General features: G+C 42.9%; 1 protein-coding gene across 3 annotated transcripts; it reads right to left on the bottom strand.

Annotated features, from left to right (window-relative positions):
* Positions 1–1,931: 1,931 nt before the first annotated feature.
* On the bottom strand, positions 1,932–14,370 carry EI24 (EI24 autophagy associated transmembrane protein). Of its 3 annotated transcripts, XM_078058798.1 has the most exons (12): positions 14,166–14,370; positions 12,035–12,094; positions 11,817–11,929; positions 9,323–9,468; positions 8,773–8,833; positions 7,669–7,735; positions 7,060–7,184; positions 6,610–6,729; positions 6,139–6,250; positions 5,337–5,448; positions 4,874–4,948; positions 1,932–3,069 (listed from the first exon to the last, which is right to left on the bottom strand). In XM_078058798.1, the coding sequence occupies exons 3-12, from the start codon at positions 11,856–11,858 to the stop codon at positions 2,907–2,909; spliced, it is 1,023 nt and encodes a 340-aa protein (XP_077914924.1). In that variant the 5' UTR covers positions 11,859–11,929; positions 12,035–12,094; positions 14,166–14,370; the 3' UTR covers positions 1,932–2,906. The 3 variants fall into 3 exon arrangements, with proteins under 3 accessions (XP_077914924.1, XP_035979231.1, XP_077914925.1); XM_036123338.2 differs by lacking the exon at positions 12,035–12,094 and having other exon boundaries at positions 14,166–14,369; XM_078058799.1 differs by lacking the exons at positions 12,035–12,094; positions 14,166–14,370 and adding an exon at positions 13,438–13,651.
* Between the last annotated feature and the right edge of the window lie 12,506 nt (positions 14,371–26,876).

Below are 26,876 nucleotides of genomic sequence, written 5' to 3' on the forward strand. Positions count from 1 at the left end.
CTGAGATTCCCTGAAATCCAATGTTTTATATCTAGCTTTGAGACCTAGGGAAAGTAGCAGCATTTGATCGTGTTATTTTTAAAAATTTGCTTTATCACTTGTCACTCTCCCTGTGTTTAGGTCCAAGAGGACAGTAATCATCTTTCTGGTTCACCCTTGAAACCCCAGTGCTTTGCAAAGTGCCCAACAGATAAGGCACTTAAATGTTACATGATGAAGTCATCCATTCCCCACTTGATCCTTGACTGGCTCTATGGACTCACTTTAGGTCCATCCAAAATACCTCAGTAATGCATGGCTGTCATTGTTTAAAAGGCATGTTGCACTGACCTGAAGTCAACTTCATTTTAACTTCTGTGGGTCATATAGCATAGGAGGAATATTAATGGAGAGGAGGGAAAGGTCTATTCCATTGTACTACTGAGCTGATAACCTTTACCAGAGCAGTCCTGATGGAGGTAAACATGTGAATATAGAAGCTGAATGTCCTACTTCTATAATCAGAAAATACAAGAGGATGGAAAATGAATGGACCGTGAACAGACAACTGTAATTGCCTTTTTATCCCCACACCTGTCATCCTTTTAAGGCTGTTCAAAAACCTACAGCCACTGACTGCCCTCTTCTGGGTTTGCTCCAGTTTGTCACAATTCCTCTTCAACTTTATCTTAGCTCCTTACTAAGTGCAGAGCAATGAACAAGTCAGTACATGAACCTGTCCACTTCAAAGTTTCCAACAGACTTAGCAAACGTACTCAGGTCTGAAGTATCCACTTTCCAATTTTTCAAGTTGCTATCATAGACAACTGAGCTCTAGATGGGATAAAAGGGCAGTCTTTTGAATCCCATACGCCTGTTCAAGCTGACGCTTATCCCTGAAAAGGACTTTTGTGAACAGGATGTCTTAGATCCTCCTGGTTGCATGGTTAAAACTCAAGCTCTCTCATGTTTAACAGGACGATCTCCCTTCCTTTCAGTTACTGTCAGTTTGCCTCCAATTGCCATTCTGAACTTGGCAAAAAAGGAGCCTACTCTCCCTTTGCTCCTAATTTCCCAACCACCGCCCTAGTGAAAATGTAAGAGGAATTGACTCTGCTTTTGTGGACATCTCATTTGAGATGGTTGTCAGATTTTTACTGCAGATATGCCTGGCCTTTCAATTACACCAATAAAACTTTGCAGACTCCTCACTTCCGACTTTGCGCATTTTTCTATAGCGAGGCACAGTGCTGGATAAGAATCATGTGCCTTCATCCACGTAACAACTCACCCTTCTAAAGTGAGACCAGCTTAGTTGGTACAAACACAAATTTCAGGCAGCTAAGATGTGGGCCCGTAAAGAACAAAGCCAGTTGTAAAAACTTTACACTCACCTTAAGGTAATGGCTGCTGAAATACTGAGGTCTTCTTCAAACCACCCCACAGCAACGTGGCCAAATGACCAGAGGGGTCACAGAGGAATACTGGAACGACATCTTATTTTAACTCTGTCTTTTGCAATTTCTTGTGCACAAGCTGCTAACAACACCCACTTCCAAGATGCCCACTATTCTAAAACCTGTACTTTGAACTTGCTTGTAGGTCTTCCAGCAAGGATTTTTATATCCTTATCATCTTGTAAATAAGGGTTTCTGTTAACCAAATGTCTAATCTCTTCCCTAATGCGAATGTTCAACACACTGAAACCTGAAAGGACCTCTCTCCCTTCATGAATACACAGGAGACATACATAGGGACTTTAAAACAATTCCCAATTCTATCATAAGATGTAAACATGGTTATAATCCCATAATCCACACTTCCTCACAGAACACTTTTCAGGACTAATCTCCCAAAACTACAACCAAATTGTCTGAGGCAAAGTCGTGGTTCCACTTAACCCTTTTAACGTTTCCCAGGGGATGATTTTTGAAAATTCAACCACTACACGCTTGTCGGAAACCAGCTCACGTTTAATTGTGACATTTTAAAATTGGACAAGTGTTTTGACATCTGCCCCCCCCATATTTAGTCCCTTTAAAATGACAGGAAAACACCAACCAATCACAGGCTTAATGGGTTTAATAAGTGTACCCCTTCAGTTCCTATTTGCAGCACCCAATATTCCTTTGAAATACCAGACAAACCCAGCAGTGGCCAGCAGTACACTTCAGACCTTCCGAGTTCCAAGTTCAGGGTCTCTGAGCATTCGGTGTTGTAGTGGCACTTGTCCAGAACTGGTACCTCCCTTTAGCTGGGGAACTTTAAAGGTACCAGTGAAAAAGCTTCTTCCCCTTCAAGGGTAAGAAAGAAAATCACTCCCCCAAACCCAGCAGATCTGGCTGTGAGGTCTTTCCTCCTGTCCCATCTCTTCAGACTTGTTTTTTTGCAGTGGAGCCAGAGAGACCCGAATCTAACCTGAGTTACAAGAAACACTAGACAGTGATGGCTATGAAGGGAGTGGCTGGGAGCAAGTGAGATACTCCTTTCTCTCCCACATCCAATACATGTGCTTCACAGAAAAACAACACAAATTAACAGGTCCACAAAACACAACAGCTAGAATTACAAAATCCATTCATCCGAGGGTGGTGGAAGGCAGGACAGGGAGCTGGGAAGGTCAATGGCACAGGGACAAAAATAGTATTCCAATCAGTCCAGGCACGGGGGCTGGCAAGTGCTAGAAAAGAGCTACAGAAAAACCTGTGGTCCATTCAGACTCACCGGTGTTAAAAATCCACACACTGGTGACAGGAAGATTTCTGCCTTAAGCGCACCAGAGACAAAAGTCCCAATTCCTCAGACGGGAATAGGCAGAGGGCCCTTGGCAGAGCGGGTCCTGCCTTCCCTGGCAGAGGAGGGTACGAGGAAAAGAGCTTCTACAGCCTGCTTCCAAACCCACCCATCTCCTCCGGATGGCAGGCGACTCAGTGGCCTGCAGCAGCCTTCAGTTTGGCAGGAGACGGATGCGGTGAAGGGAATTTCTCTGCAGAGGTCGAGCTACTCAGGGCGGACTGCAGGTAGACCGTCTTGTGGAAAAGTCTGTTGCTTAAGAAAACCACCAAGGAGAAGAGGCGCAGCTGGAAAAGGCTGGAAGGCAAGAGACCCGACTTGTTAGATCCCCAGTTCATCAAACTTAATGTTTTAATTACTTGACAACTTACCTGACTACATTAAACTTAAAATGATATAGGGGAAAACAAGACAACTGAAATTTGATCAAAGAAGTACTATACAGATTTTAGACACACGGGTTAACAGGCAGCAACTAAAGAAGGCGCTGGGTCCAGCTGCTGTCATGAGTGCAATGGAATCACCGTTTGAAGTATAAAGGCTCAGAGGAAATAAAGTTACATTTCAGATTAATTCTGATTGGAGAAGTACTTTTCTATGGCTGTTTATAAACCTCCAGCTCTGTCTGAAGATATACTATATGTGCTTCATGTTCAAGAGTTTCAAGGGAAAGCCAATTACACCAGCGACTGCCATTACACTAAGCACTGCTGGGTAGTTAAGAGTAAGCAAACACCTGAAACAGATCTGAAATTTCTAATACATGTATCCTCACTGACTCAACCAAAATTGATCAAAGATTAAACTTTTTTTAAAATGGTAAACTTGGGGCGCCTGTGTGGCTCAGTCGTTAAGCGTCTGCCTTCGGCTCAGGTCATGATCCCAGGGTCCTGGGATCGAGCCCCACATCGGGCTCCCTTCTCCGCAGGAAGCCTACTTCTCCCTCTCCCACTCCCCCTGCTTGTGTTCCCTCTCTCGCTGTGTCTCTGTCAAATAAATAAATTAAAAAATATATATATATTAAAAAATAAATGGTAAAACTTTAGGATTGCTATTATTATTGCTAAAGAGTCACTTCATTTTGTTTTTTAAATTTGTTTTGAGAGAGAGAGCATGCACGCACAAACGAACGAGTGCTCGAGTGGTGAGGGAAGGTCAGAGAAAAAGGGAGAGAGAATTTCAAGTGGGCTCCACGCTCAGCACGGAGCCCAACATGGGGCCTGGTCTCACGACCCTGAGATCATGACCTGAACCGAAATCAAAAGTCAGACAATGACTGGGCTGCACCACCCAGGCACCCCGCTAAAGATTCATTTTAAAATATTTTGTTTTGGGGCACCCGGGTGGCACAGTCAGTTTAGCATCTGCCTTTGGTTCAGGTCATGATCTCAGGGTCGTGGGATCGAGCCCAGAGGAACCTGCTCAGCGGTGAGTCTGCTTCTCCCTCTCCCTCTGCTGCCCGGCCCCCTCATACTCTCGCTCAAATAAATAAAATATTAAAAAATACTTTGTTTTACTATCACTATCAATAAACTCATGTAAGCCAGATCACATGATCCACTATAAAAAGTTGACCATTCTTACAAAAATGGGTTTCACTACAGGTGTCTACAGTGCCTTATACTCAGTGACTTAAATTTTTTTTTTTTTTTTTAAAGATTTTATTTATTTATTTGAGAGAGAGGATGAGAGGAGAGAGAGAGCACATGAGAGGGGGGAGGGTCAGAGGGAGAAGCAGACTCCCCGCTGAGCAGGGAGCCCGATGCGGGACTCGATCCCGGGACTCCAGGATCATGACCTGAGCTGAAGGCAGTCGCTTAACCAACTGAGCCACCCAGGCGCCCCTCAGTGACTTAAATTTTAAGAATATGTATAATAGCATCATTTTCTGAAACATAGGTGCATATGTGCCTGCGGAAAATTGGGGGATATATTCCGAAAGTGTTCTTCTCTCATCATAGTGTATATTAACGCTTTCCTACACTGTAAGAGATTATTTTTTTAAAAAGAGTCTCATTCCTATAATTGTGACCTTATAGTCCTGATCCTTTATACAGAGACACAGCTTACTATACTTTAGCTAATACCGGCTAGTACTTACTATGCTTTGCCAGGGGTCTTTGCTTCATTGGCGCTGATAATAAATAGAGGAAAGAGGATGGAGAAGAGGCAGCCACTGTAAACAGAAGAGAAACAGACACCTTCATGACAACCATGACTTTGGAGAAGAGATTAGAAGCCCAGAGTTCCCTTGCCTCCAGAGCTAACATCATGGCTTGATGAAACCTTAATCTATCAAACACATCTTCAAAAAAAAACTTTTTTTGTTTTCCTAAGCACTAGCTACAGTAAACACTGCTCCGGGAGGCAACATAAAAGAATATGGCATTTAGCATCATGCAGACTAGATTTTAATGCTGACAAATGTCTATCTGTCAAAGAGAAAAAGTCTACAGGCCTCCTGATGGCCAAATAAGTGCCTACCATAAAACCAGGCATACAGAAGATGCTCCCTACACTGAGTATTTTTACTAGTCCCCATCAAATCCCTCTGGCCAAATTACCTGATAATGTATGAGGACTGCATTGCTGTGAGGAAAGCCAAGGGCAAGCCAAATCCAAAGTAGTAAGGCCAATTCCTTTCTATGTTTGACAACCGCTGGTGCATTTCAATTCCTAAAACAAGACAGCCAATACAATTAATAATTAGATTGCTTACTTCCTTTTAGTCAAATGACTACATATGGTAGATAAATTATTTGAGGTTTGAGTTTTTAGGTACACATCTGTCATTTGGAACAGTTAAAGCATATAAATTGGAATTGTCCAAATAATGATATAAGGCTTCTGTGTGAAGTTTTTCAATTCAATAATCACAACTTCAAAGCTGCTAGGAATTATGAATTACAACATCAGCATCCTTTGTCATGATTAGTCTCGAACAAAGTAAGGTATCAAATAAAAAGGCAGCCATTCTCTAGAAACCAAGTAACCTCTTCCAACCATAGACAACCGGACAAATATGCCAAGGTCTTTAAAACATCCCCCAAAGAATATGAAAGCACTGACATCAAATTGATTTCTCGAATTCAAGAAAATGCGTGCTCCTTTATGCCACTGTATGGCTCAGTCAGAGCTGCATCACATTAAGCACCATGAAGGTACTGTTACATGGCCATGTCCCCCGGCATCAAAGTTACGGATTAAACCCCCTAAGCCAAGTGTAAATTCCCTCTTGCCAAAGAGGCTGCTTCCTTCCAAAGATGGTTTACCAAGGGCCTAAGTATTGAACAGTTCTCGAGAAGTCCGTTTAGCAGCACTTCCAAACTGGACCTCCTACTTCTGAGTTTCTTTAGATGGACTCACCTTTATTGAACCAACGATATTCAAAGCAGTACAGTGAGTAGAGAAGGGACATATGCAGAAGACTAACCAGCTGACCAACAAGGTGGATGGGAAAGAGACTCACGAACATCCCCTAAAGAACAAATATGGGAAATCAGAATCCCAAAGCTTCAAGACCGAACACTCTTCGCCCGCCACTATGAGTCATCCCCCTCTGCCTCTGTAATACAGCCTCATAGATGCTCCTCACGTTTCTCGACAGCAGGAGAGTGGAGAATGCCCGTGGGCAGGGAAGAGGAGGTCAATTCATGTTGCTTATTATTTTACAATTTTTAAATTTTCTAGTTGTTTCTGTGAAAAAATGATTTAAAAATCATTACCTCCCATAAAGCTTATCTGCCCCAGTTTAAATGCAATACTCTGTCTTTGTGAAGCTCATTTTAACGAACCTTTTTTCAAAACTTGCCCATGTACCCAGAAGGCCAGTCTCACCTGGATGAGGAAAAGAGCCTGCAGCAAAAGGTTGAAGAGCATGTCAGCAATTATTTTGCTGACACTAGGGAATGGATGAGGCTTCCTCCCTGATACCTCAAATGCCAGGTCAGCTATGTCCTGTAACAGAGAAAGTAGCTCACCAAAACATGAGTAAGATGGCTTCACCACCCATCCCCAAAGCTAAGGTCGCTGGTCTACCATTAGATCTGCCAGGTGAGAAAAGCTCCTGGACATCTGGCCAAGGGAGGCTTTTGTGGCCTGAGACAATAATTCCATTTTACAAGCGCACAAAGATCACCCACTGGCTGCATGAGCAAGAAAGGTTAAGGCTATGAAATCATTCCCTGCATGGCCACCGACCACCAGGCTAAAACCTGCCACCCATCAACCCACCACCCATCAACCATCACGCTGCAGGACCCAGACTCCATTCTGCCATGGACCTACTTGAAACCAAATGGCATTTACAACTTTGCTAAGCACAAACAGAGGGAGCACCCAAAGAGCACTGAAAATGGACGTAAGGAAGAATTCCAGCCACGACCAAACATCTCCATGTAGTGATGGATCACCTAAAAAAGGGGGGGAAAAGAGTTGTCAGTTTAAACACCAAACATGGAACTCCTAGGTGGTCACTCTTCCCCCCACCCCCCACCTATGTTTCCTGCCAGCGCATCACCATACGGATTTCAGACAACTGTCCTCTTCGGACACACACCCACCTCTAGTCACAGCTCTCACTCAGAGGAGCCATCTGTGCTGCTTACCTGGTGGTGACTGAGAGGTCTCTAACAGCACACGCTATGCAGGAAACTACCCGAGTTTCAATCCCAGCTCTGTCACTTACTAATGGTTTAACCTCAGTAACCAATTTCTATTTCCTCACCCATAAAAAAGCTATCTGTAACAGTACCCACTCAAAGCGTGGTTGAGAGGCTTGAGCTAAGAACATCTAAAGCTCCTGGTACGCAGTAGTGTTCCACGAAGCGAGGGAGACAGGGAAATACCTCCCACCCCCATCCCAGGCAGGTGGCACACAGCAATGCATATACTTACCAATAATTTGGGCTGTCACCGACTGTAGTACAGGAATAAACACTCGATAAAACAAGAGGAGACTTAACTAAAGGAAAGAAGTAATAAACATTAAAAGCTCTTCTTTAAAACAAGAGTTCCAAGTTTCAGTGTCATTATTTTCCAGATAGAGGTGACTTTTCAAGGAAGCTTGAAGAGACACCAAAACTGAGAGCTATTTCTATCTCCCAATACTCCCCTAAGGTACAAACCTGACATTGCCTATGAAAACAGTGAGACTCCTGGGGACATAGATGAACGTTTCAAATATTGTTCAGACCAAAATACAGGTACATACTAAATACGTAGTAATACTTTATTAAACATCTGGAAACATCTGTGAAATGTTTAGGTCAAGACAACTTGAGTTATATTGAATTCCAAGTCAAAAAAAAAAAAAAAAAAATTTAACTACCTGTTCTTCAAAGTACTTAAACTTCCCTTAAGTCTGTGTTGGCTCTTGATGAACTCTAGGTAACTTTTTCTGGTATGGGTTTTAATAGTAATCAATTCTAATAGACTGATAAGACCAGATGAGAGGATAACCTTGCCCCTGTCCTTCTGCCCTTCCCTTCTGATCTCCCATAGTGGCTCTTAGCCAAAATGTCCAATGTCAAGAGGAACTCTTTTAACATTAAAACTGGTGAAATAGTCATTTTTTTTTTAAATAAAAGTGTAGAGGCGCCTGGGTGGCTCAGTTGGTTAAGCATCTGACTCCTGATTTTGGCTCAGGTCATGATCTCAGGGTCATGGGATCGAGACCCGCACTGGGCTCTGTGCTGGGCACGGAGCCTGCTTGAGATTCTCTCCCTTTCCCTCTGCCTCCCTGTTTGTGTTCTCTCTCAAAAAATAAAATAAAAAATAAAAATAAAAGTGTATATTTAGGGCTATCCCTGACATTTACATACAAGTGTTCTTTGTGTGGGAATAAAATCACCACTGGTGCACAGACTCCTCAGTTATGGTCTTGAGCATGTATCACCACGTGAAAACTACTTGTCTCAGTTTCAAGGCAAGAGTCAAGAACTATTAACATAGCAACAACCTGAAAATAAGGCACCTGGCATTTGAGGAAAAAGAACTTACCCAGAATACTCCACCATTCCAAGCGCAGCACTGGAAAATTCTACTAACGATACGTGGCTCACTGGAAAAGACCACATGTATTTGGCTCGTAAGATATACAGGCTATTTCCAGATCATCATTCAGTCACTCCCCACCTTAGACCTTTTGTTGGTTACTGTTATTTTTCTAGCACCTATTATTCTCCCAATGTTCTCCTAGTGTCAATGAGAAAAGTCTAAAAATATTTCTAGAGAAGCAGTTTTTCTTCTTTGTGTGTGTGTGTGTGTGTGTGTGTGTGTGTGTGGTTCTCAATTCACCATTCTGTCTTTTAAAACACCATGACATTCTCAGCAAGCATGATTGCTAGACCCTAGTTTAATTCAATGTGGGGCGGGGGGTGGAAGAGTCACCTGTAATATTTTTTGGAAAAAAATGCAAAAATGCAAAAAGCAAACAAGGGGGTACTGAAATTCCAAGTGACTATATAGGGTCTTAATTCTATACTAAGGACCAGTCACTTCCTGAAGTCCCTCCCCTCAGACATTTCCTGACATCAACCCCACTCCTTACCTCTCTTGCTTCCTTTCTATACTTTGGGCTCTCCTCTGTGCCAGCACACTGCTTGCCCTTCTTCGACGCTGCTCCTCTCTCTTTTGCTGAATCCGAGCATCTAGCTTTGAGATGGTACAAATTCCCCAGATGGAGTCTTTGATTCCCTATAGACAAGGGTATTATTTTAAAGTATTTTAAAGTATTATTTTAAAGAGGAAGGATTATGGATCAGAGAAGACTTCCCTAAGTTACATAAAGTGAAGTAACAGTGGAAACACTGAACTTATTTTGCCACAGGGCTTAAGGGAGCCTTGGCAGCTTGATATAATTCAAAATTTACAGCAGTTCTAAGAATAGAACTTCTAAATATCCTTTCTCCAGATTTACCAATAATAAATGTGCTAAATTAACTTATTATTTACATGTATATATACACATTTTTTCCCGTATCAGAATGCGTATCCCTTTTTTTTTTTTTTAATTTGACAGAGAAGAAGAGATCACAAGCAGGAGAAGTGGCAGAGGGAGAGGGAGAAACAGGCTCCCGGCTGAGCAGGGAGCCCGATGCAGGCTTGATCCCAGGGTCCTCAGTAGTGAGTATAGTATAGTATAAATCACTACTAAACTCCAGGGATACAAGGACAAATTAAACACTGGTCTCTAGAAAGGACCAGAGGCTGGACCACAGTTAGGGAAGGACAAAGAAATTAATACTGTAAGATATCCAGCAAGAGCTGGAGGATGAGAGCATGCCACGTAAGACAGAAACAACATGGTAGTATAGCTAGAGAAAAGAATGTCCTTAAGGAGTATATGAAGGGGGAGAGGGTTGTTAAGTCTATAAAGACAGTGACAGAGGCACTTGCCCACCATATTGAAAGAGCTCCAATAGCGGAAAAGTTAGTGCTACAAACCCCAGAATAGCCTATCACCCAGTTCCAAAAACTTCATTCATCCATCCATCCACCCACATGTTAAGCATCCTCAGTGAGCTAGACATTGGTCACATGAAAATGCTCAAGAAACGGGTAGCCTACCAGGACAAGTATATAACCAAAAAACAACAAAAACAGTTTAAAATATGTGCCACAACAGATTTATGTCCAAAATGGATTGGTAGCACTGGGATATTCAACCTCACAAAGAATAGGTGGAAAAAAAACATTCTGGAAGCAAAGGCCAATCTGGACTAAAAAATGGCATTTTTACCTATTATTAGCTACTAACAAATTTTGGAGATAACTGCCAGGATACAGAAAAATGGGAATGCGCCAAGTGGTTATGTACTAACCATTGACAGCATAAATTGGCACAGTGTGCACTTGATCTTTTTATCTGCAAGTAGAGATTTATCTTGCTTTTAACTTCTAAATCTTCCACAAACTGTTTAAATATTTAAGGTAGCGAAGTTCAAAGGGCTGAGGGCCTTGTATGTGCTAAGACGATGACAGGATTCCCACCCCTGAATGCTTAGTCTAACTGGGTCAGACAAACATTAACAGTGCATTTTAGAACTGATCTAGGGTTGAAATTTTATAGCACAAGAATGGCAAGATGAGGTAAAGTTATTAAAAGTAGATCTCAGGGTGCCTGGGTGGCTTACAATTGGTTAAGTGTCTGCCTTTGGCTCAGGTCATGATCCCAGAGTCCTGGGATCAAGCCCCTAGAGCCTCCATATCAGGCTCCCTGCTCAGTGGGGAGTCTGGTTCTCCCTCTACTCCCTCCCCCTGCTCATGCTCCCTTTCCCTCTCTCAAATAAATAAATAAAAATCTTAAAAAAAAAAAAAAAGTAGATCTCATTGCATGAAGTCTCTTTGACCCTTCTAAGATACTCCTTCAATTCCCCCTCTTTTACTCAAAGGTAATAAACTTTTAAGCATTCCCACTGAGGAAGGAGCCCCCTGCTCCCAAGGATATAGCTACAGGGGCTACAACCAGGGCATTAAACCTCAGACACACACTATAATGGAATTTTCTGCTATTGGTTAATTTGGGTTACTAAGTCCTAAACAGATCTTTACGGGACATTTTCCTAGAGCATCGTCATCTGCACCATGCAGAATGGGGAGAAAGTAGGTTCTGTAATGTAAATAGGAATAAAGTAGATCAGGTAATAGTATTCTATCAATGTTCATTGTTTAATTTTGGCCAGCGGACCATGGTTGCATAAAATAACTTGATGCTGGTGAAGGATATAGGGCAACTCTTTGTACTATTTTGCAACTTTTCTGTAAGTCTAAAATTATTCCAAAATAGAAACTTTTTTGAAAAAAAGGCTCTGGAGTCAAACTAACCAAGGTTCCAATACTAGAGACACTCACTAGACAGCTTTCCCAAGCTTCTGGAAGATGCAAGATAATACTTAATCTTCTGAGTAGTGTGGATGAGAATGAAAACCTATAGGTGAGGGACCCAACAAATATAACAAAAATTGCCCTCCCAAAAAACCTAAAGGATTTCCTAGTCAGTTCCTGCAGCAAAAAGATTAAGAGATGACACACGATGTACTCACCCTGGCAAGGTCCTGGAGAAAGGTCTTGACACTGTCAGCCATCTCTTCACCACCCGAACTACCAACTACACAGAGGAGGAAGAAGCGTCTCAAAATCTTTCATCATGAAGGACCTAGAAAGGGATGGAGCATAATGGGGCAACAAATAGGTATCTTACAGGTAAGTTACTTCACGTACATTTCTACGTAAGGACTTTTCCACATACTTGCATCTCTACCTGAGTGTAGCAGATTCGGGCACTCCCAGAGATGGGAACACAGGGAACTAATGCGGAAACCTGAAAGCAATACAATTTTTAAGTCACTTCCCACTCTTCCACTTTTACGTGGGGGTAAATGTGCTCTCAGTCCAGGAGTCTCCTCTCTGGGCCTTGATGTCCCAAACCATCCCTCCTACACATCCCAAATACTTGCGTATTTGGAAAGGAGTGATAATTACATTTCAGTATCCTCGTAAGCGATAGTTATACTTGATGTAGAACCTCAAACACTTGAATGAAAATACAAGAGCAAGATGAAGGTTCTGGCAAAAATGACTAAATATGCACTTCACACACAGGGTCCTTTGGCACACAAGTAAGCTTAAGGTACAATGTGAAATCGCCCACCTAGACTATCAAATAGGCCTCCCCATGTTTTCCACTTTAAATATATACATATATACACACACAATTTTAATAAACATGCAAGAAACAGTGGAATATAAATTAGGTCAAAAAAGTTCCGTGTATAAGTATTCCTTAAAACACTACAGCTTTCTCATTTTAGGTATTTCTCAGGTGAATGAGAAACCTAGCTTCAAAAATTATGACAGAGTTTCACAAGCACCTTGTATAAAACTCCCATTTCAAAACATAAGCACATTTTCCCTCACACATATAACCACCTCAAACTGTACCTTGACCCAACTGGACTACTGCCACCCAGAACCAGAAGAGCAGAGAATATTGCAGTAGGAAGGTACCTGGACAACTTGCACAACACCGTATATACCACCTGCTCCTGGGGTCACATCCTATTACTTCAGATAAAGAAGTTTCTAGGGTTCAGAAACTTCTGTGAATACTCCCTTAAAAACAAAAACACCTCAGGGTGACAGGGTAACTCTGTCAGGTGAATAGTAACTATTCAGTACAGGATACCAGTTTCTGAAGACTATCACGGATTCATTCTTAACCAGCTACTTCCTCCTCTGTAAATTAAGGATATTAAAATTCTTCACAGGTCTTTTGAATAGGTGTAGTAACAGAAAAACAGTAACTTCTATATAAACACAATCCCACTAAAGACTGAGCTAGCTTGGGAGTTTGAGGAAGCCAATCACTGAGTCTGGATTTCTCACAGGACACTGACAAAGAGCGTGAAGCACTGCAGTCCTAGTCCCGCAGAACAGCTGGGTTATCTGAACCGTGGCCATTAACACCTGGTTTCCGCACGTACAAGGGGCAGGTTACCTACTAACCAACAGCGGCCGTCCAAGGACAAGTCACTCAATTCTGTAGTGAGACCCTAGCAGCCTTCCTTCACGGATACTTGATGAATTGCCCGGTTTAACAAAAAGCTGAGGCATGGAGAAAAATAGAACTTGCCACAATTTAAGACCACACAGGGGGAACTTTACAATTGAGTTGGAAGGAAATAGGATGCATCTGGTTCTCATCACTTTACAGATGCAGGAACTGGAGTCTCCGAAGTTAAATGCCTGCCCAAGATTACAGCAAATGAAAGGCTACTGCAAACTTCAAAACGCTGGTATTCTAACAGTCGGGACTTCCTTTTACTCAAACTTTGCAATGAGTTTCCGAGCATCCCATGGGCAACTTCTCTTGAACCTAGAAACACAGGTGGCCTTTAGATGCCGAATAGTCATTAGAGCTTGTTAAGCATCTTCTGAGGCACAATCCTGTTCTTTCATTTCTAAGCCACCAAACCCAAGTCCGGAAAGGAGGAAGCTGTTCTAGCCCACACCAGGTGCAGAAAGGGTGAGCATCCTCGCTTCTCTCGAGGGCTCCACAGACGGCTTCAAGTCCACCGGTCAGCTCGGACCCGTCTCCGCCGTAGCTCCTTGCCAATTTCGACCGGAAACATAGTTTCCCCCCAGGAACCCAGCCGTGCACGAGGTGCGGAGCACGCTCACCTCCGGTCACACGCAGAGCTAAACATAGACGCGCCGCACCTCGGGCGCCGTCTCGCGCCGCGCTGCGACTCGGGCCAGAACCTTCCTGCTAGGGTTCCCCTCCCGAAGCCCCTGCCCGGAACCACGCACCCCCGCGCTCGGGCCCTCGCAGGGCCTCGCAGGGCCCCAGCCGCCGCGGCGCCAGTGGCCTGGCTCGGCCAGTCTGCACTTACCCGGCCGCTCCGCCGCCGCGGCTCCGGCCCACCCGGCCCCTCGTCCACCGCGGGCCCACTCGGCTCCTACTGGACCCTCCGCGCCCGGCCGCCAGCTCCCGCCCGGGCGCTCCCAGGGCCGGGGCCGCTGCGCCCGCACTGGGCATGCCCGGGCCGCACGGGGCCGCTGGGAAGTCGGGCGGGCGCCGAGCCGAGCGGAGCCGAGCCGAGCCGCGCCGCGCAGCCCGGGGTGGGGTGGGGTGGAGGGGGCGGGGTCGCAGCGGCGGAGGGGGCGGGGCCAGGCGGGGCGGCGGAGCCTGGGAAATGCAGTCCGTGCGCCAACCCCGCCCATCCCGCGCCGAGTCCGGGGACGCCCAGGAACGCCCAGCACGCTTCGCGGACCGCCTTCCTTATCCAGTCCTGCCGGATCCCTCATCCTGTTTTTTGCCCTCCCCGTTTACTCCTGCGGGGTTGCTTGTCCTTCTAAAACCCTACGAAACCTAACAGGAGAACAAAATACAGAGGTCACCTTGCTTTATCTACTTGGAAATTTTCTGTAACCAAAGGGTACTATACAACGATGGGCTTAAGTCAAGATCATTAAGAACAGGACACGGCGCCATGCCGTTCGGCTGCATTAGGTGTGCACTCTGCCGGCAAAATGATGGTTGAGATTAAAATTCTAAAAGTGAATAGAAGTAAAGCCTTTTCATCTCCATCCCCACCAATCCATTTTTACCCCAGGGATGGCAACTCCTTAGCATCCACATTAAGCCTCACCGAGAACTTTTTCTTTTCTATTCCCAGCCTCTTATATCTCACCATTTCTTTTCTTTTAATATTTCCCTTTACCTCTTGTGTTTAGAACTGCTAGTGCTAGGGCCACCTATAGGATCAGATTTTTACCACGGGAAGCTATTTAGTGCAACCTCCTATTTGTGGGACAGGAAGCCTGGGTGTCAAGTGATTCACTCAAGGTCATTGGCAGAGCAAATGCCCAGGCCTCCTGACTCTTCCAGTTAAGTGGGCTAGGAGTTGTTCTTGACCTCTTCTCCCTGGCTCAACATCCAGCCCCATGCCAAAATAAACCAGCCCCCTACCTTGAGCCTGCAGAAACCTTCCCTTCCCTTCAAGGAAGAGGATCACTAGAAATGACCAAGATCAGAGAAGGGAATGAAGCATTCAGAATAGAAGCCCTGAAGTAAAGGGCCAACCTAGGATTTATATGTAAACTCCTGGAGAGGTTGGGGGGAGGGAGCTGAGATGGGACATTTTTTCTTACTTGTTTCAATAATCTCATTGTCACTGAAAACAGATCTAGGAATATCCACTCAAGTTTCCTTTTCTCATGAAATCTATTGATGAAGGATAGGTGGAAGAAAGGGGTGCAGGGACAAGCTGCCCCTGCCCTAAGAGGAAACCACCCTTAAAAGGATTTTACATCCCCTGGTAGGAGCCCTCCACCCTTGCCCACGTGATAGATGACAAAAACCTAGTTGGATGACAGGCGTAGGGAGGGTTAATCAGATTAAAACAGCCCTCCAACAAGCCCATTAAAAACCCCTAGACTGGGGCGCCTGGGTGGCTCAGTCGTTAAGCGTCTGCCTTCGGCTCAGGTCATGATCCTAGGGTCCTTGGATCAAGCCCCGCATCGGGCTCCCTGCTTGGTGGGAAGCCTGCTTCTCCCTCTCCCACTCCCCCTGCTTGTGCTCCTGCTCTCCCTCTCTCTCTCTCTCTCTCTCTCTCTGTTAAATAAATAAATAAAATCTAAAAAAACAAAACAAAACAAAACAAAAACCCCTAGACTTAGAAAGCTGATGGCAGCCCTCTCAGGTCCCCTCTCTCTTCCGGAGTTCTGTACTATCCCTTTACTATCAATAAACTTTGCTTTGCTGCCCACTACTTGGTCTGGTCGACCTCTTCATTCTTCAAAGCGGTGACCAAGGACTGCAGGCACCAAAGGAAAGGAAATCCTGCAAAACTATTGCTTTATTTACTCTAGCACTCAAGTCATTACAAAGAGGAGACATTCCTGTGCATTCCTTTTGCCCCCATTCAAGTAAAAATCTTAAACTGTTTATTACATAAAATAGCTTCTTTTTTCTTTTGGAATTTTTTTTTTTTTTAAGATTTTATTTATTTATTTGAGAGAGAGAGAGAGAGAAAGCACATGAGAGGGGGGAGAGTCAGAGGGAGAAGCAGACTCCCTGCCGAGCAGGGAGCCCGATGCGGGACTCGATGCGGGACTCGATCCCGGGACTCCAGGATCATGACCCGAGCCGAAGGCAGTCGCTTAAGCAACTGAGCCACCCAGGTGCCCCTGGAATTTTATTTTGATTAAAGTAAGCAATCCATCCTCTGAGGCTTAGATATCGTGTTATAAAGAGATTTAAGTGGCTTAATGATAGACTGAATATTGTTAACTATCAGAATAGTAGCCATTCCTCCGAACTCTATCCTTTTTCAAAAGTGTGAACTTAGAAAAGAATTTAATACATATTAATCTCTAATTTGCTTGATGGAAGGAAATCTTACGAATCCCAACATGTATAATATGATCTAGAATTAAAAAACAGTAATAATTATACTTTGCACTTTTAAAGAGCTCTCACAAACAAAAGATTAGATGCAACCTATGAGACAAATAGGAGAGGGTATTATTTTCCTAATTTTACAAATGAGGAAGCTGTATGGCAGAGCACTAAACTCGGACAACTTGACCTCCAGTCTAGCTGTGAGTCTTAGTTTCTGTATCTGTAACACAAGGTTGCTAAAATAAATGGTACCCAGGGGCGCCTGGGTGGCTCAGTCATTAAGCGTCTGCCTTCGACTCAGGTCATGATCCCAGTGTCCTGGGATTGAGTCCCGCATTGGTCTCTCTCCTTGGCGGGAAGCCTACTTCTCCCTCTCCCACTCCCCCTGCTTGTGTTCCCTCTCTGGCTGTGTCTCTCTCTGTCAAATAAATAAATAAAATCTTTAAAAAAATTAAAGAAAATAAATGGTATCTATGTAAATCTTTACATAGATATCTTTACATAGATATGGCATATTTACATAGATATTTACATAGGTGGGGTTAGAGTTCCTTCTAACTCTATGTGCCATGATTTAGTGAATTGGTGACAATATCAGATCTAGAGGCTAGATCTCCCAGTTACCAGTCTTGGAATCTTCCAGGGGAGAGAGATACTCTGATTTATTAAACATCAAACATGTACCAAGCCTTTCAAACTTACTATTTCACAACAACCACTTAAGTGAGGTAACTAATAAAATTAAAAAAAAAAAAAAAAACCAGCCCGGTTTGTGGGATTCCCAGTGCCATGCCCTTTTCTTCACAATACCTGGCTTTGTGGATCACTACAAGGCCTCCTAGTTAAACTTCAGCTGTGTATTATCATCACTAAAGTAGTGCTCCTCAAATTTTAATGTGAAAATGAATCACCTAGAGACCTTGCTAAATAGAGATTGTCATTCAGCTCATCTGACGTGCAGACTAGGAGTCTGCATTTCTAAGAAGCTTCCAGGTGATCATTATACACATTTATCAAGTGCCTGTTATCTACCTACGTATCTTGGCCAGGTATTTGGTATATATCATGTTCTCAACATGCTTCTCTCCAGCTGGAAAACAGACGAGGCAATGCAATGTTATAAAAAAGTCTTGAGGGGCAATGCGGAATTAGCAAAAAGAAGAAAGGATGAGGAAGGAATTCTACACCGAGGAAGCAGCATATTTAGAGCACTGTAATTTGTTCATTAAGGCTGGAACTTAGAATGGGAGGAGAAATGGCAAGAGATAAACTCCCTATTTATCAAGTGGTTTCTGTTTGCCAGACTCTTTTGAAATAATAGGATTTAGTGATAAGCAAGACAGACAAGATGTCTGCATTAATGGGGTTGAGTAAATAGACAGGATGGCATAAAATAGAATAAGATAATTGTGATAAATGATGAAAAAAATAAAACACGGAAGCATCCTAGAGAAGGCCGGCAAGCTGGCTGACCGTGGCTATGTGAAGGGTAGGAAGGGAAGGCATGTTAAGGAGCTGACTTTGTGTTGGGATCTGAATGCAGAGGAGACAGCCATGTAACCATCTGGGGTAAACAAGGGAAACCAAGTAAACAGCCCTACGGCAAGAACTTGGTTGGTATGTTCCAGGAACAAAAACAAGAACAGTGTGGCTGCAAATATGACATAGTCATATTTGGCTTCCTCTTCTTTACCTCCCACATCCCATCCATCACCAAGTACACTGACCCTTGAACAATGCAGACATTAAGGGTGCTGCCCTCCCCCACCCCAGCACACAGTCCAAAATCCACATATAGCCTTTGACTCTCCCTGAATTTAACCACTGATAGCCTCCTGTTGACTGGAAATCTTTTTGATTACATGAATAGTCTATTAATACACATTTTGTATGTTATGTGTATTCTATACTGCATCGTAATAAACTGGAGAAAAGAAAATGCTAAGAAAATCGTAAGGAAGAGAAAATACATTTACAGTAATGTACTGTATCAAAGAAAATCTACACATAAGTGGACCTGCATGGTTCAAAGGTCAAATGTAGTTTTGATTCTACCCCCTAAAAATCTCTCAATTCCACCCTTGAATCCATCTCTACCACCACCACTGCTTTTCACCTAAATTCTTATAAAAGTCTTCCTGCCTCCAGTCAGTTCCCTCTAACCCATTCCCCACATAGCAGGCAGACAGAGCTTTTAGAAAATGGAAATCTGATTATTCCTCTCCCTGCCTAAAACCCTTCAGTGGCTCCTATTCCCATCAGGACAGAGTCTAAACTATTTACCATTATTATGGTTTACAAAGACTCTGGGGACCTGTGCCTACATATCTCTTTTACCATATGTCTCTCTGTACTCTGTATTTCAGTCATAATTCCTACAACACACCAATGTTTCTCTCTCTTCCAGGTCTTCAAATGGCACTCCATCTGCCTCCCTCTGCGCCCTCCATGCACACACACCTTCCTCAGGCAGAGTCCTTCTCACCATCACATCCTCTGTGAAGCCCTTCCCAATTAGCCCCCAGCTCTTCCTCTGAGCTCCTGGAGCACCGGTAACTTCCCTTATCATAGTACTCATCCTGCTAAATTATAATTACTTATGCAATTATGATTATAGTTGCATTTACAAAAGGCCACTCTGGTAACAAGAAGACACGTGGATTTGAAGAGAACAAACTTAGCAGTAGTGAATGTGGAGTTTGGAGGCTGGTTGTTTCCATTATTTAAAGGCGGGATGATGAAAGCCTGAATCTGCAGAAAACAATTTAGAGACAAGAAAAAAGCAACTTAAGGGCGCCTGGGTGGCTCAGTTGGTGAAGCGTCTGCCTTTGGCTCAGGGTCCTGGGATCGAGTCCCACGTCCGGATCTCTGCTCAGCGGGGAGCCTACTTCTCCCTCTGCCTCTATCCCTCACCCCCTGCTCGTGTTCTCTCTCTCTCTCTCTCTTACTCTCACTCTCGCTTTCTCTCAAATAAATAAATAAAATCTTTAAAAAAAAGAAAAAGAAAAAAGCAACTTAAGGACTTGGTGATTGGGCAAGGAGGTAGAGAGAAGGGCTCAAGAATGGCTCTTACAGGGCACCTGGGTGGCTCAGTTGGTTAAGCGCTGCCTTCGGCTCAGGTCATGATCCCGGGGTCCTGGGATCGAGTCCCACATCGGGCTCCCGGCTCAGCAGGAAGCCTGCTTCTCCCTCTGACCCTCTCCCCTCTCATGCTGTTTCTCTCTCGCTTGCTCTCTAATAAATAAATAAATAAATAAATAAAATCGTTAAAAAATAAAAATAAATAAAAAAGAATGGCTCTTACATTTCCAGCGTGGCTAACCTGTTGGATAAGAAAGGTCATGACCTGAAATTGGAAATGCAGGAGAGGTAGGAATCATGGAGGAAGATAAATTCAGTTTTATGCGTGTTGAATTCCAGGTGCCTGCCATATACACAAATGGAGATATTTCAGTAGGCAACTGGATATGGACTCAAAAAAGAGATCTGGGTAACAATACAGATTTGGGAGTCGTTGGCATGTAGGGGATAGTTGAAATGATGAAAGTAGAAGAGAACAACCAGGGAAACACACAGAAATGAAGCAGCATTGGGGCACCTGGCTAGCTCAGTCAGTGGAGCATGTGATTCTTTATCTCGGGGTTGTGAGTTCAAGCCCCACGTGGGGTCTAGAGATTACTTATAAAAAAAATTTTTTTTTAAGATTTTATTTATTCATTTGAGAGAGAAAGAGAGGGCACAAGCAGGGGGAGAGGCAGAGGGAGAGGGAGAAACAAACTTCCCACTGCGCCAGGAGCCCAATGAGGGACTTGATCCTAGGACCTGGAGATCATGACCTGAGCCGAAGGCAGACACCCAACCAACTGAACCACCCAAGCGCCCCAAAAATAAAATCTTTTTTTAAAATTTTTTATTGTTATGTTCCAAAAATAAAATCTTTAAAAAAAGAAAAAGAAAGATGGGGCGCCTGGGTGGCTCAGTCATTAAGCGTCTGCCTTCAGCTCAGGTCATTGTCCCAGGGTCCTGGGATCGAGCCCCGCATCGGGCTCCCTGCTTGGCGGGGAGTCTGCTTCTCCCTCTCCCACTCCCCCTGCTTGTGTTCCCTCTCTCACTGTGTCTCTCTCTGTCAAATAAATAAAATCTTTTGAAAAGAAAGAAGGAAAGAAAGAAAGAAGAAAGAAAGAAAGAAAGAAAGAAAGAAAGAAAGAAAGAAAGAAAGAAAGAAATGAAGCAGCATAAACTGAAGCCATGAGTATAACATAGCTTTTAATGAGTTATGTGAGTCCTTCTAGAAAATTATTGAAACTAGGGGAGGTCTTGGGGACTCCTGAACTTGCAAGTGGTGTCAGAAATAAGGGTGCTCTTTATACACTGTGCTCCCTCTATCTTCACAGTTTACCAATGTGAAAGTGAAAGGCATACACAGGAATATCTATAGCAGCCCTTTTCCCAACTGCCAAATTCTGGAAACAACCAAAACATGCATCAACAGTAAATTGATCAAAAATTTTTAGCATATTTATAGAGTACTGTATGAATGAAAATGTATCAGTCTCATAAATATTAAATTAGGCAGAAGAACCCAAACTCAAGAGGATGCATACTGTACAGTTCTACTTACGTAAAGGCAAAAAGCAGATAAAGCTAACCAAAGTGATAGAAATCATCTTAATGCTTATATTTGGGAAGAAGGGGGAAGGGACAGGAGGAGGACATCTGGGTTGCTGGTAATGTTCTATTTACTGATCTGGGTGGGAGTTACATGGATGGGTTCACTTAGAAAACTTCTTATTGAGCTCTGCACTTAATTTGTGCTTTTTCTTTATATATGTTACATTTCAGTTTAAACATTTTCATTGGGGCTCCTGGGTGGCTCAGTCGTTAAGCGTCTGCCTTCAGCTCAGCTCATGATCCCAGGGTCCTGGGATGGAGCCCCAGCATTGAGCCCCGCATCGAGCCCCGCATCAAGCCCCGCATCAGGCTCCCTGCTCCACAGGAAGCCTGCTTCTCTCTCCCCCACTCCCCCTGCTTGTGTTCCTGCTCTCTCGCTATCTCTCTCTGTCAAATAAATAAATAAAATATTTTAAAAAATAACAATTTTCAGTAACAAAAGCTTAAATGTGAAAGAATCAGGTAATTAGAACTAAAAAAGTCTTTTATTTTTTAAGCTGGGAGAAAATTGAATTTTTTTTTATAAGGAGAAAGAGCCAGATACAAAGGAAAGTTGAAGAAACCAGAAGGAGAAGCTAGAGAAAGATTCTTTTTTTTTTTAATATAAGATTTTATTTATTTGAGGGAGAGTGAGCATGATCAGTGGGGAGGAGGGACAGAGGGAGAGGGAGAAGTAGATTCCCAGATGAGCAGGAAGCCTGACCCCAGGACCCAGGGAACATGACCTGAGCTGAAGGCAGACGCTTAACCACCAACTGAGCCACCCAGGCGCCCCTAGAGAAAAGATTCTTGAAGAGATTTGAGAGAGCATAAAATCAAAAGTTCTTGTGGAGCCTTGTCTATTTCTTAAGGCAAGGTGTGGGATATTTACTAGAAGTACACATTCTAAGGAGTCAGACCAGAGATTTTGATTCAGTGTATCAGGGATGGAGTCCAAAAAATTTGCAGTTTAAACCAGCCCTCCGGGTGTTTGTGGTGCAGGAATTTTTGGACTTAAGGCAGAGAAACACTGCCCAAGGTAGTCATAAGGGAAGGAAGGGCACAGTACTGGGGAATCAGAGGATTTTTGCACGTTTCTTGATTTGCCACTTTACCTTCCATCAGGAAAGATTTGTATCTTTGTATCTTTTGCTTATTTGTTTTGTTTTAGTGTCCCCAGGTCATCTACCATGCAAACCTCTGGGCAAAGTTTTTTTTGGGGGGGGGGTTTGTTTTTGTTTTTTTAAAGAGTTGCTGACTTGTTGGGTTTTTTAAAGATTTTATTTATTTATTTGACAGAGAGAGCACAAGCAGGGGGAGTGGCAGGCAGAGGGAGCAGGAGAAGGAGGCTCCCCGCTGAGCAGAGAGCGGGACATGGGACTCAATCCCAGGACCCTGGGATCATGACCCAAGCTGGACAGCAGATGCTTAACCGACTGAGCCACCCAGGCGTCCCTCCTCTGGGCAAGGTTATTCCACTTCTGCAAGCTTCAGACGCCTCATCTATAATGATATTATCTACTGCAGAGTAATCAAGAATTGAATTAAATTATGTGGAAGGGAGACTTCCTCTTCTGGCCAAGATGTAGTAACAGTAACCCTCCTATATGAAACAACTACAGAAACAGACAATATGCACACAACAATGGTTTTCAGATATTGGACATCAGGCAAAGCAGGACAGTGATCCCTGAGTGCCGCGGAAACAAATGAGATGAGCCTACTATTGATTCACCTTACTATATTCAGGCCGTAACACAGAGTGGAAACCCAGTTGAACCCAGCAGTCTCCGAGGATAGCAGCTGGAGTTGGGGGTCCTGGGAGGCACAGGTGACTAGAGTTCACAGGGCGGAGCTCTAGAGAGGGAAGAGAACAGAGAGAGGGGTAGAGGATCCAGGGAGCTGTAGAGAGGCTCCTCGCAGGTTCAGCTGAACACGCATCAGCACATAAATATGAGGAAACTACTCAAGTTTGAGAAAGAGCCACCCAAAAGGACTTGAGGAAATAATCCCTGAACCTGACAAAGAGCTAGGAATACTTGATGTTCTCACCAACCAGAAGGGAAAAAACTTGATAATTAAAGGACATAAGGTAGAATAATGCCCAGAAAGATATTGTCTCAGTAGTGGGAAAAACCAGCCCTTACCAAAGGCTGCACTAGTCCTACCTAAGAAAGCTTAAAAGCCATCCTCATCCTTGAAAGAAAGTACCAAAGTGTTGCAAATAAGTCTACTCTATCCCAGAAAGAAGCTCAAGAATATGTATAGGAATAGAAAAATGTCCAGCTCCCCACAAAGAAACATTCATAATGTTTGGCATTTAATCAAAAATGACCAGGCATGCAAAGAGGCAGGAAAATATAATGCATCATGAGAATAACCAATCAATAGCAACAGATCCTTAAATGACGCAATGATAGAATAAGTAAGAACACCAAGAAGAGTTATTGTGATTGTATTCCATATATCCAAGAAGGTAGTGGGGGCACAAGGGTGGCTTAGTCGGTCAAGCATCTAAGTCTTGATTTCGGCTTGGTCATGATCTCAGGATTGTGAAATCAAGCCCCCCGTCGGGCTCCGTGTTTAGCAAGGAGTCTGCTTGGGATTCTCTCTCTCCCTCTGCCCCTCCTGCTGCTCACGAACGTGTGTGTGTGTGTGTGTGTGTGTGCACTCGAGGCATGTGCATGCATGCTCGCTCTCAAACAAATAAAATCTTAAAAAAAAAGGGTAGAGAAGAAACTGAGCAAGTTAAGTAGATGTATGAAAATATTAAAAAAGAACCAGATCAAACTTCTAGGGATTTAAACTACAATGTCTGAGATGAAAAATACATTTTATAGGATTACACAGCAGATTAGGCACTAAAAAAGAAAAAATGATGAAATTATAAAGACAAGAACGGAAAATATCCAAAATGAAACAGAAGGAAACCGTGGATCAGTGGGCCAGGGGACATGTTCAAGGGATTTAAAGAATGCTAAAGGAGACTAAGGTGAGGAGGGGAAGAATGGCTGAAAAATGTCCACATTTGATGAAAACTATAAGCCCACAGATCTAAGACACTCAATCACAAGAAACAGGAAGAGCACTACATACACCAAGGCGCATCATAATCAAATTGCTTAAAACCAGTGATAAAGAGAAAATCTTAAAAGCTGTCAGAGAGGGGTGCCTGGGTGGCTCAGATGTTAAGCGTCTGCCTTCAGCTCAGGTCATGATCCCAGGGTGCTGGGATCATGCGGGGCTCCCTGCTCGGCGGGGAGCCTGCTTCTCCCACTCCCCCCTGCTTGTGTTCCCTCTCTCACTGTCTCTCTGTCAAATAAATAAATAAAATCTTTAAAAAAAAAAAGTTGTCAGAGAGAAAAGAAATATTATGTTTAGAGAATCAAAAATCAGAATGATGGAAATAATGTAAGCCATATGAGAATGGAGGAACATCTTTAACATATTCAAAGGAAATAATTGTCAAACTGAAATTCTGTGCCCAGCAAAATACTTTTTGAAATAAAGGTGACATAAAAGAACTGATACAGGTACAAAAATGTTCATAGCAGCACTATTCACAATAGTCAAAAAGTGGAAAGAGATTAAATGTGCATCAATGAATGAATAGATAAACAAAGTGTGATATATACATACAATGTATTCAGTCATAAAAAGGAATGAAGTATTGATACATGCTACAACTGGATAAACTTCAAAAGCATTATGCTAGGGGCACCTGGGTGGCTCAGTAGTTAAGCATCTGCCTTCAGCTCAGGTCATGATCCCGGGGTCCTGGGATCGAGCCTCACATTGGGCTCCCTGCTCGGCGGGAAGCCTGCTTCTCCCTCTCTCACTCCCCCCTGCTTGTGTTCCCTCTCTCGCTGTGTCTCTGTCAAATAAATAAAATAAAATCTTAAAAAAAAAAAAAGCGTTATGCTAAGTGAAAAAAATAGTTACAAAAGGTCACATATTACAGTAATTCCCTTTATATGAAATATCCATAAAGACAATGCAATGGGTGATTGCCAGGGGCTGGAGAAAGGAAGAATGAGAAGCTACTTAATGGGTACAGTCTTTTATTTTGGAGAGATGAAAATGTTTTGGAACTATATAGAGGTAATGTTGCAGGATTTTTCCTCCGTCGCTGCCCACGGTTCTTGGTCACGCCGCTTGGAAGAATGAAGAGATAGACCAGATAGAGTGGTCGGCAGCAAAGCAAGGTTTATTGAGTGATAGCAAAGTGATAGTACAAGGCTCCCAGGAAGGGAGGGGACCAGAAGGGGTTGCCCCTGGAGTTTCTAAGTCTAGGGGTTTTTATGGACTTATTGGTGGGCTGTTTCCATCTGATTAACCTTCCCTGAGCCTGTCATCCAATCAGATTTTTGTCACCTATCTGTCATATGGGAAAGGGTGGAGGGCTACTTCCAAGGCGTGTAAAATTCCTTTAAGGTGGTTTCCTTGTCCCTGCCTGCCTGCCTTCCAATTATCCTTCATCAGTAGTAGTTACACGACTTTTGGAGTGTACATTTAATTTTATGCCACTTAACTGTTTGCTTTAAAATGCTTTAAAATGATTTTTATGTTATGGGAATTTTGCCTCAATATAGTTTTTTAAAGGTGAAATAAAGACTTTTTCAGAGATAGAAAAGGTAAAAGAATTCATCACCAGAAGACCTACACTGCAAGAAATATTAAAGGAAGTTCTTCAAGAAGAAGGAAAATTATACCAGATAGAAACTCAGATTTACACAAAGGAATGAAAAGCTCTAAGAATGGCGTATATGTGTATAAAAGATTTAACACAATTTTTTTAGATCTCTTTCAAAAATAACGAGCTGTTTAAAGCAAAAATAATAATATATTGGAGGTTCATACCATGTGTAGAAGTAAAATGTATGACAATATTACAAAGCCCAGGAAAAGACAAATGAACATATATTCTTTTAAGCTTCTTAAAATACACATGAATACAATATTACTTAAAGGTTGAATGTGGTAAGTTAAAGATGTAGACTATAAACCCTAAACCACCTGTAAAATAAGGAATAAGAGTTATAGTTAATAAGCCAACAAGGGGTATAAGATGGAATCATTAAAGAGACTCAGTTAATTGAAAGGAAGGTAGAAGGGGCGGGAAGAGACAGATGGGATAAACAAAAAATAAGATGTTAGATTTAAATCTAGTCATATCAATAATTCCATTAAATGTAAATGGTCTAAACACCCCAATTAAATGTATGAATCTAATGAGAAAAATGCCTCTTTGGCCATCATTGGAATCTGGTATTCTAGGAGTCTTGGCCACAGGGTCCATAGCTAGATAGTAGGAAGGAGCCCAAATTCAGTTGGCAAAAATCCCCTACACAAATAAACCAGTGAAAATGTATTTCAGCCATTGAAAGATGTTATGAATAATAATGTCCTATCAGGCAGCAATTTACAAATGAAATAGAAGCTTTACTTTATTCACTTGAACTCAAATAATTTTTTTTTTAAGATTTTATTTATTTATTTGACAGAGAGAGACACAGCAAGAGAGGGAACATAAGCAGGGGGAGTGGGA

This window comes from Halichoerus grypus, chromosome 11 (assembly GCF_964656455.1).
Source record: "Halichoerus grypus chromosome 11, mHalGry1.hap1.1, whole genome shotgun sequence".
In the NCBI taxonomy this organism is placed as follows: Eukaryota; Metazoa; Chordata; class Mammalia; order Carnivora; family Phocidae; genus Halichoerus; species Halichoerus grypus.